This window comes from Quercus robur, chromosome 11 (genome assembly GCF_932294415.1).
Source record: "Quercus robur chromosome 11, dhQueRobu3.1, whole genome shotgun sequence".
Taxonomy (NCBI): domain Eukaryota; kingdom Viridiplantae; phylum Streptophyta; class Magnoliopsida; order Fagales; family Fagaceae; genus Quercus; species Quercus robur.
The window spans coordinates 34,904,588-34,921,072 of record NC_065544.1 but is presented as its reverse complement, the minus strand read 5'-3'; the positions used below and the strand labels follow the sequence as shown (position 1 = coordinate 34,921,072).

The 16,485-nt window shown below is 34.3% G+C and overlaps 2 protein-coding genes across 2 annotated transcripts; one reads left to right on the top strand and one right to left on the bottom strand.

The window, feature by feature from the left end:
* Positions 1–4,858: 4,858 nt before the first annotated feature.
* Positions 4,859–8,084, top strand: LOC126705454 (leucine-rich repeat protein 2-like). Its single transcript, XM_050404480.1, has 7 exons — positions 4,859–5,180; positions 5,480–5,612; positions 5,767–5,838; positions 6,142–6,285; positions 6,387–6,458; positions 6,553–6,624; positions 7,831–8,084. Exons 1-7 carry the CDS (start codon positions 5,102–5,104, stop codon positions 7,895–7,897), a joined length of 639 nt encoding a protein of 212 aa, XP_050260437.1. The 5' UTR covers positions 4,859–5,101; the 3' UTR covers positions 7,898–8,084.
* Positions 8,085–12,464: 4,380 nt separating this feature from the next.
* LOC126706694 (putative F-box protein PP2-B12) lies at positions 12,465–16,212 on the bottom strand. The gene is made up of 3 exons (XM_050406230.1): positions 15,834–16,212; positions 14,424–14,542; positions 12,465–13,346 (listed from the first exon to the last, which is right to left on the bottom strand). Exons 1-3 carry the CDS (start codon positions 16,158–16,160, stop codon positions 12,833–12,835), a joined length of 960 nt encoding a protein of 319 aa, XP_050262187.1. The 5' UTR covers positions 16,161–16,212; the 3' UTR covers positions 12,465–12,832.
* Between the last annotated feature and the right edge of the window lie 273 nt (positions 16,213–16,485).

Genomic DNA, 16,485 nt, shown 5'->3' with positions numbered 1-16,485 from the left:
TTTAAGGGTTTGGTTCCTTATTGCAATTTTGAACCTCAACAGGCGTGAAAGAAATATTTTGAGCCTAGATGAAAGTGAAATTCAGTCCCATTAAACCTTTTCTAACTCCCAAATAATCTAGATGAAAGTGAAATTTTGATGATTTTTAGATTTTGAACACAAATATTTGGGCAAAGGTAAAACAGATGTTGATGCCCATGTTCTATTGCCCTCAAGTCGTAAGTAAATTCATATGCTCATCGAGGAAAACACTCATTTGTGTTCAATTAGCATTGAATTCCAATTTGTCTTTTTGTTTCAACAATGACTTTTAGTCTCAATTTCTTTGATTTGAATGACATTGAAGATTATTAAAAAAGAAAATGAGTCATTCGTGCTTGATCAACGATAAGTCATTGGCGTGTCTTAAGTGTCACCAAAAGAAAATTTTGACTTCTTCTCCAAAAAAAAAAAAAAAAAGAAAGAAAAAAAAAATAAAATTTTGACTAAATATCAAAAAATGGGGCCCATACATACAAGTGGACTACTTTCTAAAATGTGTAAAATATTCAAAAATAATTTTTGTTTAAAATCATTTTAAGGCTTATTGACAGACTACTTTCTAAAAACGTGTTAAATATTCAGAGTCACTTTTGCTTATATTAGATGAGTGAATAAAAGTACTCTTAACAAGTTCTCTAAGTGATAAAGTAATGTGGATTAAGTTTATAAGCCTAGGTCTTAACTCACCTATGCATTATGGTCATGTTGTTGCTGTACCTACCATCAAAACTCAAACGAATGATACAGCTGTGAACTATGGGGCTCATACTTAGAATAGAATATTGTTTTGAAATGATTTTAGAGCTTTAATAATGATTAAATGCATGTGAAATTGTTTCAGAAATACACAATACTTCTTCACTTTCCCTAACAACCGCTACCTTTGCCTCTCCTTAACAATTGTAGATTGAGAGGCTGTTTGGGTGGAAAAAAATGTTTACTCATTACTCCTCACTTATCACTCTATAACTCATCATTTATTACTGAAAATATCCCAACTTCCTAAGGTGGCATGTTTGGCACTTTTTTCCAACTTCTGATAACTCAAAATTTTTTACTTTTTTGTGAGACCCAAGGATTGACTTGGTGCAGCTTTTACTTATTATTATTATTATTATTATAATAATTATTATTATTGCTTCAACCCCTAATACCCAAACTCATCGAACCCAGACCAAAGCTTCTTATTTTTATTTTATTTATTTTTTCCTTCAACCCCCAATACCTAAGCTCATCGAACCCAAATTGAGTTAGGAATTTTGTGGGTATATCAGTGATGAATTGTGTAAATGCTGATGGGTTTCCTTTGTATGGGTTTGGTGCTTGTAATTTCCTCTTTGATTCATTGACAGTGAAGGTCATGGTGTATTAATGATCTGAACTGATGGAGACTCATTGCCAAAGTTTAGATGGAGAAGTTGGCCAAAACCCCTTCCTCTCTTCAGCTGGAGTGGCAGACTGGGATGAGAGAGAGCAGCTACCAGTGGGTATGGAGAGGCCGGCTTAGGAAGAGAAGAGAAAGAAATTAATGGAAGGGTGTTGAAGAAATTAAAAAAATGGAAAGGGGTTTGGTTTGGTATGAAGAGAGCCATTGGGGGAGTAAAGGCTGGCATTGAAATGACTATACACTAGCTGTGGGGCCCATTAGTTGAGTGAAATTACCAAAATGCTAGCATAACTCTATTCCCATAACTTGAAAATACCTAAAACTTGTTTCCAGTTTTCATAACTCATTACTCAATTTAGTGAAAATTGAGTGATGAAAACAAAAACTCAGAACAAATCCAAACAAGTGTTTGCTCTGTGGGACCCACTAGTTTTGAGTGATGGGTGATGAAAACTCAGTGATGAGTGATGAAAACACCCAAATCCAAACAGCTTCTGAATGTTTCAAATGATTCTTTTATTTATTTATTTGTTATTTTGCTATAAAGGGATGATCACTTTGGTATTGAGCAAAGTAAATATATAAATGACAACTTGCTATTATGGGCTTCACATGGAAATATTTACAAATTTGTGTGAATAGAATTAAGGAAAAAAGTTAACGGGCATCTTAAGAGCATTGATTTAAGAAATATATTTAGAAACTTTTTATGAGGAAATAAAAATGCAATTAATTTTTTTTAATGATTTTTTTTTTTTATATTTCCATGAAAGTGGTGTAAATTTTTTTCTAAAATAGTATATTAACAATTGATCTAAGGGCATTTGTTAACAAGACCCACTAGAATTAATAGTAAAATGTCATGCAATTAAAGTTATAAGAATAAATCACTCTACAATATCAAAAATACAATGAGCATGATATCTGATAAATTAAATTAAATTATTAGTAAATTACAAATTAGCATAAATTTTTGCACTTATATTCGGCATGATACATGGTGTATATATATATATATATACTTTTTTTTTAATGAAAATACATGATATCTTATTATAAATAGATAGCAAATAGTTCAATAGGCATATCCATTCCTACCAAACTTCACTTTTGTAGGAATATAAAATTTCTTTTTTCAAAAGGTGAGTATTCACATTCCTAGAAATGTTCACAAGTTGATTGGCCTCGGGTTGCAGTTACACCAAAGCCTATCACTCAAACCATAGAGATTGGCTGGATGATGGAGGAAAGTGATGCCAACTTATATTGCTTGAGAAGCTGATTGAAGTATAGTTTTCAATTTAGGTCTGTTTCAATTTTTTAATATTCAATGATGGTAAGAGTTTGAAGAGTTTGAGAGAGTTAACAATGGACAAAGCAAAAGAAATTCAAAATAAAATATGATGGGTAATGACTTATGAAGAGATCAAGAGTCACTTATTGACAATAAATGAAGAAATGGAGAGTGAAAGGAGGGGAAAATATAGTAAATTGTAGAATTTTCATATGAATCGGGTTGGGTTTAGTCAAATTATATTCGTGAAAGTCACGGTTAGGTTTTCTTGTCTTTAACTATCAAATTCTTAAAAGAAGAAGAAAAAGAAAAGGAAAAATAGAAAAAAAAAAAGATTCTTTAAGGGAAAAATTAATAAATACCTTAAAAACATTAGATTAAGATTTTTATATTTTACATAAGAATAATATTAAAATTTTTCTAAAATAATTGAGTAATTAATAAATATTTTAAAGATATTAAAATTTTTTTAAAATGTTTGAGTAATTAATAAATATTTTAAAGATACCTGTTAACCGGCTCATTGTTTAAACCAAACGATAAGTTAAATGTGACCCAAGTAGAGGAGTCAACACAACAACCATTATTAGTCGGTTCATAAAATGATAAAACCACAAATTCTTGCCCCTTATTTTCCGTAGAGGAAAATGGACCCCACATTAAACTGAGCTGATATGGCAAGACAGTATTGGGTGGCATTAATAAATTCCAAACAAATAATAATTTTCCTTTCCAATCCATACAGTACTTGAATGGTGAATAAGTTAGGGCTGTCCAAATTCATCCGGTAACCCGATCCACCCGAAAAACCGACCGGAACCGACCCGAATCCGGCCGACCCGACTGCTCCGGCGGTCGGCGGCGGATCTTCACCACCAGAAACCGATTCCGGCGGGTCGGTTTCGGTTTTCCTCCCCTAAAACCCGAAAAATCCGAACCGACCGAAAGATTTCCAGATTCCGGCCAAAATTTCCAGTTTCCGGTGAGAATTTTCCAGAATCCGGCAAGAATTTCCAGAATCGGGCAAGAATTTTCCAGAATCCGGGGAAAAAACCCAGATTTCGGCGACTTTTCCCTTAGATCCAGTGAGATTTTGACCGGATCTTGCAAAATCTCATCAAATCCAGTTAGATTTTCGCCGGATCTAGGGGAAATATCGCCGGATCTAAGGGAAATATCGCCGGAATCTGGGTTTCTTCGCCGGATTTGTGCTTTTTTCACCGTTTTCTCGCCGTCTTCTCAGATCTACGACTCCGACCGACCCGCCCGCCATCCGTTCATAATCTGAACCGCCCGACCCGATTACTCAGGCGGTCGGCGGCGGGTGCATTTTTTCCCCACCCGATTCCGGCGGGTCGGTTCCGGGTTGGGCACAAACCCGACCCGGACCGACCCGTGGACAGCCCTAGAATAAGTAATGCAAAGTCACACCACACTAGGCAGCTGTCTAGTTTGGACTTCCAAATTCCAAGTTCCAAATTCCAACTCCAACTAAACTTTTCCTAGTTTTCCACACGTGAAGGTCCCACCCAACGCGGCAGAGGTTCTTACACTCACACTCACAGGCACGACCAATGCGTGACTTTCCTCTCTCCTTCTAATAAATAAATAAATAAATAAAAATGTTACATTTATCTTTAATAATGTGTTATAAATGGTTGGTTTCAATTAACTCAACTGGTAAAATTTCTGATAGTTAAATAAGAGATATGAGATTCAATCCATGTTACACTAAAAATTGATTGGTGTTCTGGTTTGATGATAAAGAAATATCATTAAGAACAGACGCCATAAGTTGAAATTTTCTCAAAAAATAATATGTTATAAGTGAAAGGTGGTTATATATTATTTTAGGTAAAAAGATAATTTAAATGATAAATTTAAATTAGAGTTTATAATTTATAATAACTTATTATATATGATTTGTTATAAAATGAGTGTAAAAATGATACGTACGTAAGAATTTTCATAAAAAAAAAAAAAAATGTTAGGACCTTAATAAAATACACAAATTATCATTTTTTACCACAAAATATGGTATATTTATATTTATATTTCTATTGATCACAACTTGTTATGCGGTAAGTTGGGGTGGGAGGTGGAAAAATAGTTGGGTGCGAAGAACGTTCCCTTCCAATTGGCCTGTCTTCTGTCTCTCTGAAGCACAAAATAAACTCTGAAAGACTGAGAGAAGCACAAAACAAACACTATAATGTGCATTTGACTTGACTGACTCAACCTACAACAACCCCACTTCCACTTCTCTTCTCTTTTTCTCTCCCACACATTTTGTTTCTGTTTTAGGTTGTTTTAGCTACTTTCTTTTAAATACCTGCCTTTTCCTTCTCTCTCTCTCTCTCTCTCTCTCTCTCTCTGTAATGGCTTCTCTTTCCCTTTTCTCTGTCTTTGTTACTTTTCTTCTCTCTCTCACTCCTGCTTTCTCGACCAACTCTGAAGGTATAATCCCGACCCATTAACTCTTTTCTCTTTAGATTTCCAATTTTTTATATTTTGCTCCATATGGTTCCTATTTGTTTGTTGAGAAACCCCAGGAAAAAAGAGAAAAAAAGAAAAAGAAAAAAAACCCTTTTGAAAATATTAACTTTTCTGTCATGAAAATGGAAAGGAAATGAATTGTTCAATTATGTACTCTTTTTTTCAATTTTCTTATTATGGAAAGGAATAAGTTGAGCTTCAAATTTTCTTCACAGTTTGATTTTTATTAACAGTAATTTTTTGAATGGTCTTGTTTTCAGGAAATGCTTTACATGCTTTGAGAAGAAGGTTGTCTGACCCCACCAATGTGTTGCAGAGCTGGGACCCTACTCTGGTTAATCCCTGCACATGGTTTCATGTCACCTGTGACTCCAACAACCATGTGATTCGCTTGTAAGATTCCCTCTTTTAAGTTGATATTGAATCCTACTAATTAGTAACCATTTTTAAGTTTTTGGATGCTTTGTTTATTTTCTTTCTTGTGAATTTTTTGATTTATTGTTTGGGGTATATTCCTATAATTAATTCTCTTTGCTTTGAATTTCAGGGATTTGGGCAATTCTAATGTGTCTGGGGCTTTAGGTCCAGAGCTTGGCGAGCTCAAGCACCTGCAGTACTTGTATTGCTCTTTTCTTTCAACTTTTACACTAGTTGTTTTAGATTCCACTTTGTGCTATGTTTGGTCACTGAGAAAAACTAGGAAAAATAGAAGAAAATCTGACTTTTGAATCTCATGTATCATATGATTCATATCTTTTTCTTTTTAATATTGTTTGTTCACCTCGCATGATTATGTTTGCTGTAAGGAAACCCAGTTTTAGTTTAGTAAAAACGATGTATAGATTTTAATTCCAAATCTTCCCTAGCTATATATGACTGTTATATGAAGTAATTGGGTGTGAAATTCTTTAATGGGCTGCAGGGAGCTTTATAGGAATGAAATAGGAGGAAAAATCCCAGAGGAGTTGGGGAGTTTGAAAAACCTTGTTAGCATGGATATGTATGAAAACAAATTTGAAGGTGAAATTCCAAAATCTCTTGCCAAATTGAAGTCACTCAGATTTCTGTAAGTATCAGCATCTTTTCATTGACTAGCTGGAAAACTTTAAACTTCCACAATTGACATTTGGAATGAAATTTGTATTTGATATGTTTGAATCGATACAGACGGTTAAACAACAACAAGCTAGCAGGATCAATTCCAAGGGAACTCACCAGCCTCTCTAACCTCAAAGTTTTGTAAGTATGATTCTGAAAAATAAAAAGGAATTTCCTTAAATGTTTTATCTGATTGTATTATAATAAGCTCCGTCTTGAATTCATAATTGTGCAGTGATGTTTCGAACAACAATCTTTGTGGAACAGTCCCAGTTGATGGCCCTTTTGCGACATTCCCAATGGAAAGGTACCTGTTACCTTTCTCTTCTTTAACCCTGTCAAGTGTCAATATATTTACCATTCTATCTATTTCATGGTTTACTAGGACATAAAGAGTGATTTCTTAACTCCATGCCTTTTCTTTTGGGATCTCAAAATACCTCATGGAGCAAATTATTGCCAGAAGGAAAGCATGAAAATATGTCAAATTACTGAGTTCCCAAATGACTTCATATGAATGTTTGGTTCGCCATTTGGAAAAGAAATGATTATGATAGAACCAGGTTCTATCAAGTTGATTGTAAATAAAATTTAAGCAGTAGTGGTCAAGGATGACCTGCCTCCTTAACGAAAAGAGAGGACATGATATAATTCTTGTGCTTGATTTTGTTGAATGAAAACATTATAGTAAATGGCCGGTTGTCTCTCCTACTTATACTGAAACAGCTGATGGATAACATTAACAGCATAATCAACCCCTTCCTCTTCTTGTAAACTCAAGTAACTAACCATTCTTCTTTGATAAACTGCATTAATCACATTATTCCTAATGTCTCCTAACTTTAACCATTGCGTGCCTCCCAATCATGAGATCATGTAACGTGACCTTGGTTCACAACAAATTATTTACACCATCTCTACATAACAAAGACATTGGAAAATGCATCAGTATCCAAGATATAATTTTGTTTGAACTGATGCTCTTTGGAAAGGCCAAGATGGCCTTTTGCCTGTAGCCCAATATAAACTAGAGGTAGCATGTGCCACCTTCTAGTCTTGTATTATGCATTACTCAAATGGTGACAAAATCATTAAGAGGTGCATAGCTTTGGGTACCATTTTTCATCTCTACTTTCCTGTTGGTGGCGAATAATAAACTTTCCAAAAGATATTTGGACATTTTTTGTCACCCAGTATTCTGTACTTTTGCTCTCATCATGCCCCATGAGTGCAATGTTATATAACCAATAGACTGCTATAAATCCCTAATAATTAAATTACATTTGATATAAGTGAATTTGTTGCTTTGAATTCCTGTATGCATGTAAATCCAAGGTTATTCTATGCCCTCATTTTTAAGTTTTATCAATTTTACTCATCAAAAGTTCATGCAAGAAATTTATTGGCATAAGCAGTCATCGTCCGGAATCTTTGACACAGTTTCTCTAATATTGGATACACTTTGATCTACTGGGAATGATGCTGTAACTGTATTTGCCCCTTTCTGTTTCAGTTTTGAGAACAACAGACTCAATGGCCCAGAACTGCAAGGACTTGTGCCCTATGACTTTGGATGCTGAAGCAAGCTTGTATTCCCCGACCCTCCTCTAGAGAGTGCAATTCTAGAGCTTACTGTATAATAGAGTGGCACGATAGAGTGCCTAGTTGCTATGTTATGTATTTGACAATGGCACGCTGTTAATGTGTCAGTAATGAGTATTGGAAGAAAGCAAATAAGATGATTGTGCACTTGGAAACTTAATATAACCTTTGCTAAGGAGCATACCCATCCATACTATTATCATATATTTGACAGTGGCACATTGAACATGTGAGTTTAAGTGAATCAAACGAGCAAAAAGGTGATTATGGGCTCATCGATCCGTTCTTTTCTTGCTATGTTTATATAAGAGATTTAGAAAAAGACCTTGACACCCCCCTGAACTTGAAAGTAGAGACCATTACACCTCTTGAACTTTTATTTTGGTTAATTTACTTCCCGAATATCACAGGTTAATATTTATATACTAACAAAAAATGCACGTGATATACATCATGAAGTTTTAAATAACATATTGAGGCCTTTGAATTGATGAAAAGAAGAAGAGAAATGTAGGTCGAATCTAAAATAATCACAGCGGCATCCCTTCCTCCAATGCCAAGGTTCTTTGAACTGCCGTTGATCTTGCTATCCATGGTCTTGACGGCACCCTTCTTGGTCCCTCCATGTCATTCAACTGTGGACAAGCATGGACATTTTTGAGAGGCGTTGAGTTTGAATGATGGGTTTAGGTAGGCTTGGAGAGGCAATGAGGGAGTGTGAGGAGGCCGTCAAGTTGGATCCTAACTATGTGAGGGCTCACTGGTGTTTGGCGTCTCTCTGTCCTAGGTGGAGCTTGGTTTGCCAAAAAAAAACTTATTTTTGCTTCTCTCTTATTGACTGTTTTGGTTTGGGTGTCTATTTGTGGAAAGGGAATAATAAATCGTTTATGATAGATTTTTAGATCTAGTTTGTGTGTTGTGGTTGTTGGTTCATTGATTAATGCCTTCGTGATTTAGGGTTACAGTTGGTTCATGCTTCTATGTTTCTCAACATTTTGGTTTGTCCTTTCGGTTCTGATTTACAAGAAGGTCCATTGGGTTGTTGTGTTTGAACTTGGATAATCAGTTTGGGGTCTTTGACGTTTTGGATTTGATGGTTTTTGTGTTATTTATGTTTCTTAACATTTTGGTTTGTCCTTTTGGTTTTGATTTACAAGAAGGGCCATTTGGTTGTTGTGTTTGAATCTAGATAATCAGTCCAATGTCTTTAAATTTTTGGATTTGATGGTTTCTGTATTTCACTCTTTTATGCTGATGAAGAATAATTTTAAAAGTGCTGTGTTGGAAAAAATAGTTTTGCATTTCATTCCAAAAAAGCAATGAAAGCAATAAAACAATCTACTCATTCATGAGAAATAATATACAAATTTGAATTTTAAAACAAAAAATAGAAAGAGTATCTTGATGTAGTGCAATAAAAAAAAGAAGGAAATAGATAGTATCTTAAAAAGACCTTTAATCTTTATCCTAATTTCAGATGGTGGTCAAAATGTGTGGTCTTTCAATCTGATCTTATGTACACTTTTTTTTCTTTATGGAAAAATATGTTTAAAAGATATTGTAGGGTCAGAGAATTTGTGATCCCGGCCCACTTTGCATTAGGGCCCAAGGCCCACGTCGAGGATAGGCGTTGCCAAGGACATGCAACGGAAGTCCAAATGGCCTAGAGATACAGTCGAGGACAATTCTGTCCTCGGCATCCCAAAGCGCTCATAGAAAAAAGGGCGAGTACGGTATAGGAGTGGTTCAAGGAATAGCTAAACACCTCTGCATTGATGGGGAAAGGACCCCCGAACAGTGTGGCGACAAAGGACAAGGGAAAGGCTGCCATTATTGCAATTAAGTACTCTGCGCCCGACAGAGCAATACTTTTTAGCTTTTACAACCACCCCCCAACCACTTTGGGTATGGGTTGATAGGACAAGTATCAGCCCCAGAAAGCTGAGCCTACACGTGGACGTTAGGGGGAGGGTAAAGGCTAGTATAAAAGGAGAAGGAAGCAATCCAGAAAAGGGGGCTGGAAAAAAAGGCCAAGAACCAGAGCCTCCCAGGCCGTGTCGAGGAGAAAGACTTCTTGGGCAAGCACGGTTCACCTCTGTGTGATTATCATGAATACCATGATTAACTACTGTCCAGTGACCAAGGCCTAACCTTTTGGTCTACTCTCTACAAATTTTATTATTTGGGCCTTTAACGTTCGAACCCAATACCGGTTTGGGGTCGTTACAAATTGAGTCCTTACAGATATAAAAAAGAAAATCATTTTCTCTCTCTTTAATATTACGTACATTTAACTGCCAAATGTTGTTATTTTATTTAATAACTCTTATTAAATAAACACTGTAAAGTTGAATTTAATCAACTATCTTGTTGGCTTTATTCCGTGCCAAATTTGCTTGTAATTTAGCAATTAGTAATCCTGTATTTAGGTGAGAATCATATAAGGGTAGTGTGTGAAAGAGTATGAAGAAATGCTTAAGACTGTGCAGTGAAGCAAGGACTCGCGGCTAGATCTTGTAGGTGGCTCACGACTTGCAAGTCGCCAGAAGATGCACACGAGTGAAGTATGCAAAGAAACTGAACCGTCATGCCAATTGTAGCACTATAGGACAAAAAATCCAGACTGACCATTCAGTTAGCTCGCGGCTTGGACTCGCAACTCAATCAAGTCACGAGGCCAAGTCACCAGTCCACTCTGTTATGGAAAAACTGACTCTTTGCATTCTTTTCTCACTCCAGTATAAATACCCCTTATATCCATGAAATATTGAGAGATTCTAAAGAGAATTTTGAGAGAGAAACCTTAGAGAAAAACAAGATTGACTCATCCACAATCTTCACATAGTGGCTCTTCAAATTTCTTAACTCTCACCCTCTCCATTGTTATATCCTTGAGAGGTTCTTTAATCAAATCATTTTCTCACCTTACCTATATCTGTAAGAAGGCTTTTTGGTGCTTTGGGAAGCAGTTCGGAAGGAACCAATTCATATTAGTTGATGCTATGGGTTATAGCGGAATCCGGTAAGCTAAAGAAGAAATATGTTCGGCGTAACTTCGTTGGAATAGGAGCTTGGAGGGCTTAGGTACACTGGGTAAATTAGGCTTGAAGGGTCTTCTGCTGTTCATGTATCCCAACTACATTTTTTAGTGGATTATTTACCACTTAAAGGGCGGTGGAGAGGTTTTACGCCGAGGGCTTCGGTTTCCTCTTCGATAACACATCGTTGTGTTGTCCTTGTATTTGCATCTCTCTTCTCGTAATCTTTGCCATTTAATTTCTGCTGTGGATGTGATTTTATTTGGTTTAGATTGTTTATCAATTCTGTTATATGCTTATGTTCATATTACGCACATTAATTGTTTGATAATAAGCTTGAATTAACAATTTGGAAATTGGGGGTCTAAACGTTCATAGTGTTTTATACACATATTGAACATTCAAACACTAATTATCTAATTGGGCTTGCCTTTTGGGCTAACTCAATTGGGATTTAGTACGTGGCTTTGGATGGGAATAAATGGACAAATAAGGTTCTAACTCCAAAGGACATCATGCTTTCCATCAACTCTAGACAAACCCAAAGTTACTATTAATTACATAACAAGTATCACTATGGAAATATAATTGCACTTTCAGCCTTATTAATAAATTATATCCAATATAATATCAATTGACCACTCCATGAAACATCCATAATGAACTAAGTTATAATTAATTGCCATATTATAAATCACTATTTTATTCCTTCTGTCCCTAGTTTAATATTTTGGTTATTAATATATATTATGAAATCTAATTTCATTAAATATAAACTTTAGTAACTTTTGACTAATGTGGTCAGGCCTAGCACCTTGAATAACTAGTTTTCATTAAACTTATCTCAACTAGATATTTCACGTTTCTAGAGATTATAGATTCCATCCTAAGAATATGTGTTCTTTCAACATTATGTGTAGTTATCCAAAATACTGAGATTTGGACAGTTAGATTAGATTTTACTTTTGATATATCTAAACAACCTACATTTTAGAATATGTGTTCCTTTAACACTATGTGCGGTTATCCAAAATACTGAGATTTGGATAGTTAGATTAGATTTTACTTTTGATATATCAAAACAACCTACATTTTCATGATTAGGTTCATAATTCTCTTAGGAGAGTGTTTTATGTGTGGTATTACTTGCTCTACCCTCCATTAAAAGTTAGCATGACTTTTGAGTGAAGTTTGTGGCTTTTCTTTGTATTTAAACCTCATTCCCTCTCCTTTGTGAGTATGTTTGTTTCTAGATTTATTTATTTTTTATTATTATTATTATTATTTTTTCATTCATTTGAATAAGAAGGTCAGATGGTAAATAGGGTTGGTTTTGCAAGGAGTTTGATGAACTCTTCTAGGGACATACCTTTTGGTATATATTTTGCCATAAAAAGGTTGAGTTCTCTTAGAATTCGGGTATAATGAGTTGAATTTCGCTATAGCTCAAGGTGTCAATGTAATTAAGATCTATACATAAAAGAAAAATTATAAGCAAAAAAGATAATTAAAACAGATGAACAAAGCATAAGACTTCCATTCTTTTTTTTCTTTTGATAGAACTTCCATTCCACTTTTTGGCTGAAATCCATGTCCCAATTACAACAATAACCTGAGAGACGTAAAATTTTAAAATCCACCCTTTGGATGATTCCAAGCTACAATTGTTAGATCCACATTTTGTCACAATTTGTTGAGCTAGTTCTATATTTCTCACTCCCAAGGATTTTTTTCACTACAAGGCCATCCAAATATCACGTAGGTACCACATTCTTTGCCTTTTTCTCAATCACCTTAGTGAATTGAATCAAAACAACAAAATTTCCATACCACATTCTCAACTTTACTAAATTGGATCAAACAAACAAAATTCTATTAAGGTTTAGGCCTGATCTCAATGCCTTGAACAATGAGGCCACCCTTCCAGCTACCCCCATTGACCTCTAAAACACTCATTTCTAGCTCCCCATTATCTTTTCCTGATCTATTGAAGAACTTACCCAACTCAATTTCTAACCACCCATCTACTCTCTCCTTGGGATACTTAAGGCCATTCAGCTCCTCATTTTCTTTAGGTTGTGGCTGTGGGGCTTGAAACCCTGGAATTCGGCGAAGGGGGCGATTAAAAACCCCGATTCGCCGTGGTACAATCTGGTATCGTAGCCTCCGCCCTCCATCTGCATCCAAATAGACAGTTTGCTTATGGATTTCACCTCCAACAAGTCCAACTTCGACCTCAATAGGCTGGGATTCAAATCCATAGGATCCTGTAGTTGTCTTGAACACAAGGTAAGCTGCATATAGTGTGGCTGGGGACAACATACAAGTGTTTATCCTGCCACGGATTTCCAGCCAACACACCTTGATAAGCTCCGCCACTTCTGGGAACCTTTTTGATTTTGGCATTGCATGTTAAGTAATGAAATGATGAGCTAGCTAATCATATATAGCACCAATGCTAATGTTGAGAAATTGCCTTCTTGGTCTTAAAAATTAGACAAAACTAAAATAATGTACTACTTTAAAAGATCATATATAACTTAAAAATACAAATTATTTGTCCCACTTTCAGCACTTTTGGTAATTTACTTTATGCTCCACCAATTATAGTTTGCCATGTGTTTGAATTTATTTTTTCTTTTAAATTTTAGTTATTTTAAAAGGAAAGTCAATCAAATATATGACAAGTTGTGATTGGTTGAGTATAAAGTTGAATTTTTTTTTTTTTTTTTTAAGGATTTGTATTCACTCAAGTGTGCATTTGGGACTAGATTAAAAGTCAACTTTTAGATTTTTTTTTTTACTACTATTTGTGAGCCCCACAATAATTGAATTTTTTTCCCCTTTTAGTAGCTTATTGTTTGCAAGTCCCAAAATTATCCTTTTGTTAAAACATCAATACAATTAACTGATGTAAGTCCCACACTATAATTTTCTAAAAATTTCAAGCACCTTTGGCTTATTGTGGGTCCCACTTTATATATTTATTTATATTTTTTTACCATAGCACTTTAAAGAAAAAAAAATCAATCACTTTTTATTTTATTTAGCTTTTAATTTCAACAAAACGTTAAATAATTTATTTCCAAACGGATATTTAATAATTTCTTATAAAAAGTGGAATAGAATATTTGTTCATTCATGCCTTGGAGGAAACCCAATCCATGTAGTTGGATTTGGGTTGGCCTAAACCTCAAAAAGGCCCCTCAACACATACGGTATAAGTTAAATTAATCAATCTCTATCAAAAAATGGCATAGAGAATTTATATTCATTCGGTACCTAACGGTTTAAGTTAAATTAATCGTTTCCTAATGCACTAAATTAAATGAATACATATATTTTGGATGACTATTATTACTAAGTTGTTAATGTATAGTACAAGAGTTGGTGGTCATAGTTTATTATCAACAAGAACAAGAAATGAGAGAGAGAGAGAGAGAGAGACAGAGAGTGAGAGAAAGACCTGGTGTGAGGTAAAGAAGTCCATCTCCAATAGTCAGGAGTATCAATCCAGACAATGATGAGGTCCTTTGGAGATAGCATGTAACATTTCTTCCCGCTCTTTTTCTCCAAGGAAAGGCTCTGAGGATGGGGATGGGCATCCGGTACTTCTTAGTTAAAATATTAGATAAAGACAGCATAAAAGGTCATAGCTAGAACTTAAAATTAGTAGTTGGCACCTCCAAAAAATAAGAGCTGCCTCCTAAAAAAAAGAGTTGAACAACTAATTGTTGGGTTCTAAAAAATAGTTGTTAATAACAATAAAATATCCACCTTGTAACCAAATTAAAAAGTACTACTTTTTAATATGGTTGTTGAGTTAAAATAGTAAGTTTTTAACTTTTTGAGTTATTTTATTCGGTACCAAGCCTTTCTTTGTTGTTGTTAAGTTTCAAATTGTTTATTAATACTCAATTTTGTCACAAAATGTTAAATGAAAAAACTACATTGAGGATATTTAATGTTAGGGGGTGATAGTACTTAAAAAAGCAGTTTTCTCTTTGATAAATAAATAAATAAACAAACATATATTTTCTTTTATTTTCCATTTTGAGACAAAGTCTTTTGTTGTTATTGCTAAAGAATAGAGAATTTTTAATAGTAGGGGTGATAATACAAAAAAATGAGAGATAAAATTACAATTGAATTTTGGAACTAAGACTGTTGTTGTTATTGCTAAAAAGAAAAGAAAAAAAAGAAGAGAATATTTAATGCTAGGGGGTGATATAGTACTCAAAAATGAGAGAATTATACAATTGAATAATGGTAATACATTTTTGTACATATTGATGGCATTGTAGTACATTTGTGTATATTCATTAATGTATATATATGTGTGTATCAATCAACATGTAGTAATTTATTTTATTTTTTTAAATGTAGTTATGTGTTCTTAACCAAAAAAAAAAAAAAAAAAAAAATCCTTATGTAAATGTGTGTGTATATATATATATATATATATATTATCAAAAGTAAATGTAGGTATATATCAATATGTAATTTGGCCCAAATCAAAATTTTTGGTTTCGGTGAACTCAACTAATAAAAGTTTATGATGGTTGAATAAAAGATGGAGTTCAATCTCGGCTTATGCCAAAAATTGATTAGTGTTTTGATTTAATGATAAATAATTACAATCGGGAATGTGAAACTCTCTATAAAAAAAAAAAAAAAAAAAAAAATTTCAGGCTCTACTGGCCGCAAGTCTTTTAAAAAAAAAAAAAAAAAAAAAAAAGCTAATAAAGAAATCTAACATTTATAGGAATGCTAAGCTCAGATCCAAATTTTACGGGGTAAAGAAACAAAAAAAGAAAAAAAGAAAAAAAAAAAAAAAAGAGTGAATAAGAAGAATAATAACGTAGAAGAAAATTACCAGTTTGCCGTCGTGGATAAGGAGGGGATGGTCGCAGAGATGTAAGAAGAGTTTCTTCTTGGAAGAAATGGGGAGAGAAGACGAGGACGACGAAGAAGAAGAATTATTGAATAGATAGTCAGACTCAGGTGGAACAAAGCAATCCCAAACGGCATTGGATTCAGCCAGCGACTTGAATGATGTTGAAACCAAGGACGATCTACAAGCATCGGCAGGAGTCGTTAATGACAGCACCTTTGCTATGCAGTCCATCGGTAACACCTTCAACATGTTCACTGCTTCAGCCTCATCACTTTCTTCTCTTCTTGTTGAAACTGTTGGATCCATATCCGTTTCTCTATTTAATCTCTCTCTCTCTCTCTCTATAATGTCATTGAGTCCTTATAGTTTATATAGAGAAGGAATGCTTAGCGGTTAAGACTTGAAAGAGTTTATCGTGTATCGCTTTGCCGTCATAAAGTTCTTGAAACACGATGCGCCACCCAAAAAGATGCCTGGCACTCCTTTTTTTTTTTTTTTTTTTTTTTTTTTTTTTTTTTTTTTTTTTTTTAATTATTTTAAAATAAATTTTCTATTTAATAAGATGGTTGAGAGTAGAACCCTAATAGGGTAAGTTTTGGTGGGTTGATGAAATCAACTTTTCTAAATATAC

What these genes read in the sequence shown, in the direction of transcription:
- LOC126705454 (XM_050404480.1), top strand. Translation starts at nt 5,102, where the DNA reads ATGGCTTCTCTTTCCCTTTTCTCTGTCTTTGTTACTTTTCTTCTCTCT. An exon ending in TTTCTCGACCAACTCTGAAG is followed by an intron (nt 5,181 to 5,479) that starts GTATAATCCCGA and finishes TCTTGTTTTCAG; the next exon opens with GAAATGCTTTACATGCTTTG. An exon ending in TTGAAGTCACTCAGATTTCT is followed by an intron (nt 6,286 to 6,386) that starts GTAAGTATCAGC and finishes GAATCGATACAG; the next exon opens with ACGGTTAAACAACAACAAGC.
- LOC126706694 (XM_050406230.1), bottom strand. Translation starts at nt 16,160, where the DNA reads ATGGATCCAACAGTTTCAACAAGAAGAGAAGAAAGTGATGAGGCTGAA. An exon ending in TTATCCACGACGGCAAACTG is followed by an intron (nt 14,543 to 15,833) that starts GTAATTTTCTTC and finishes CCCCATCCTCAG; the next exon opens with AGCCTTTCCTTGGAGAAAAA. An exon ending in ACTTCTTTACCTCACACCAG is followed by an intron (nt 13,347 to 14,423) that starts GTCTTTCTCTCA and finishes AAAATCAAAAAG; the next exon opens with GTTCCCAGAAGTGGCGGAGC.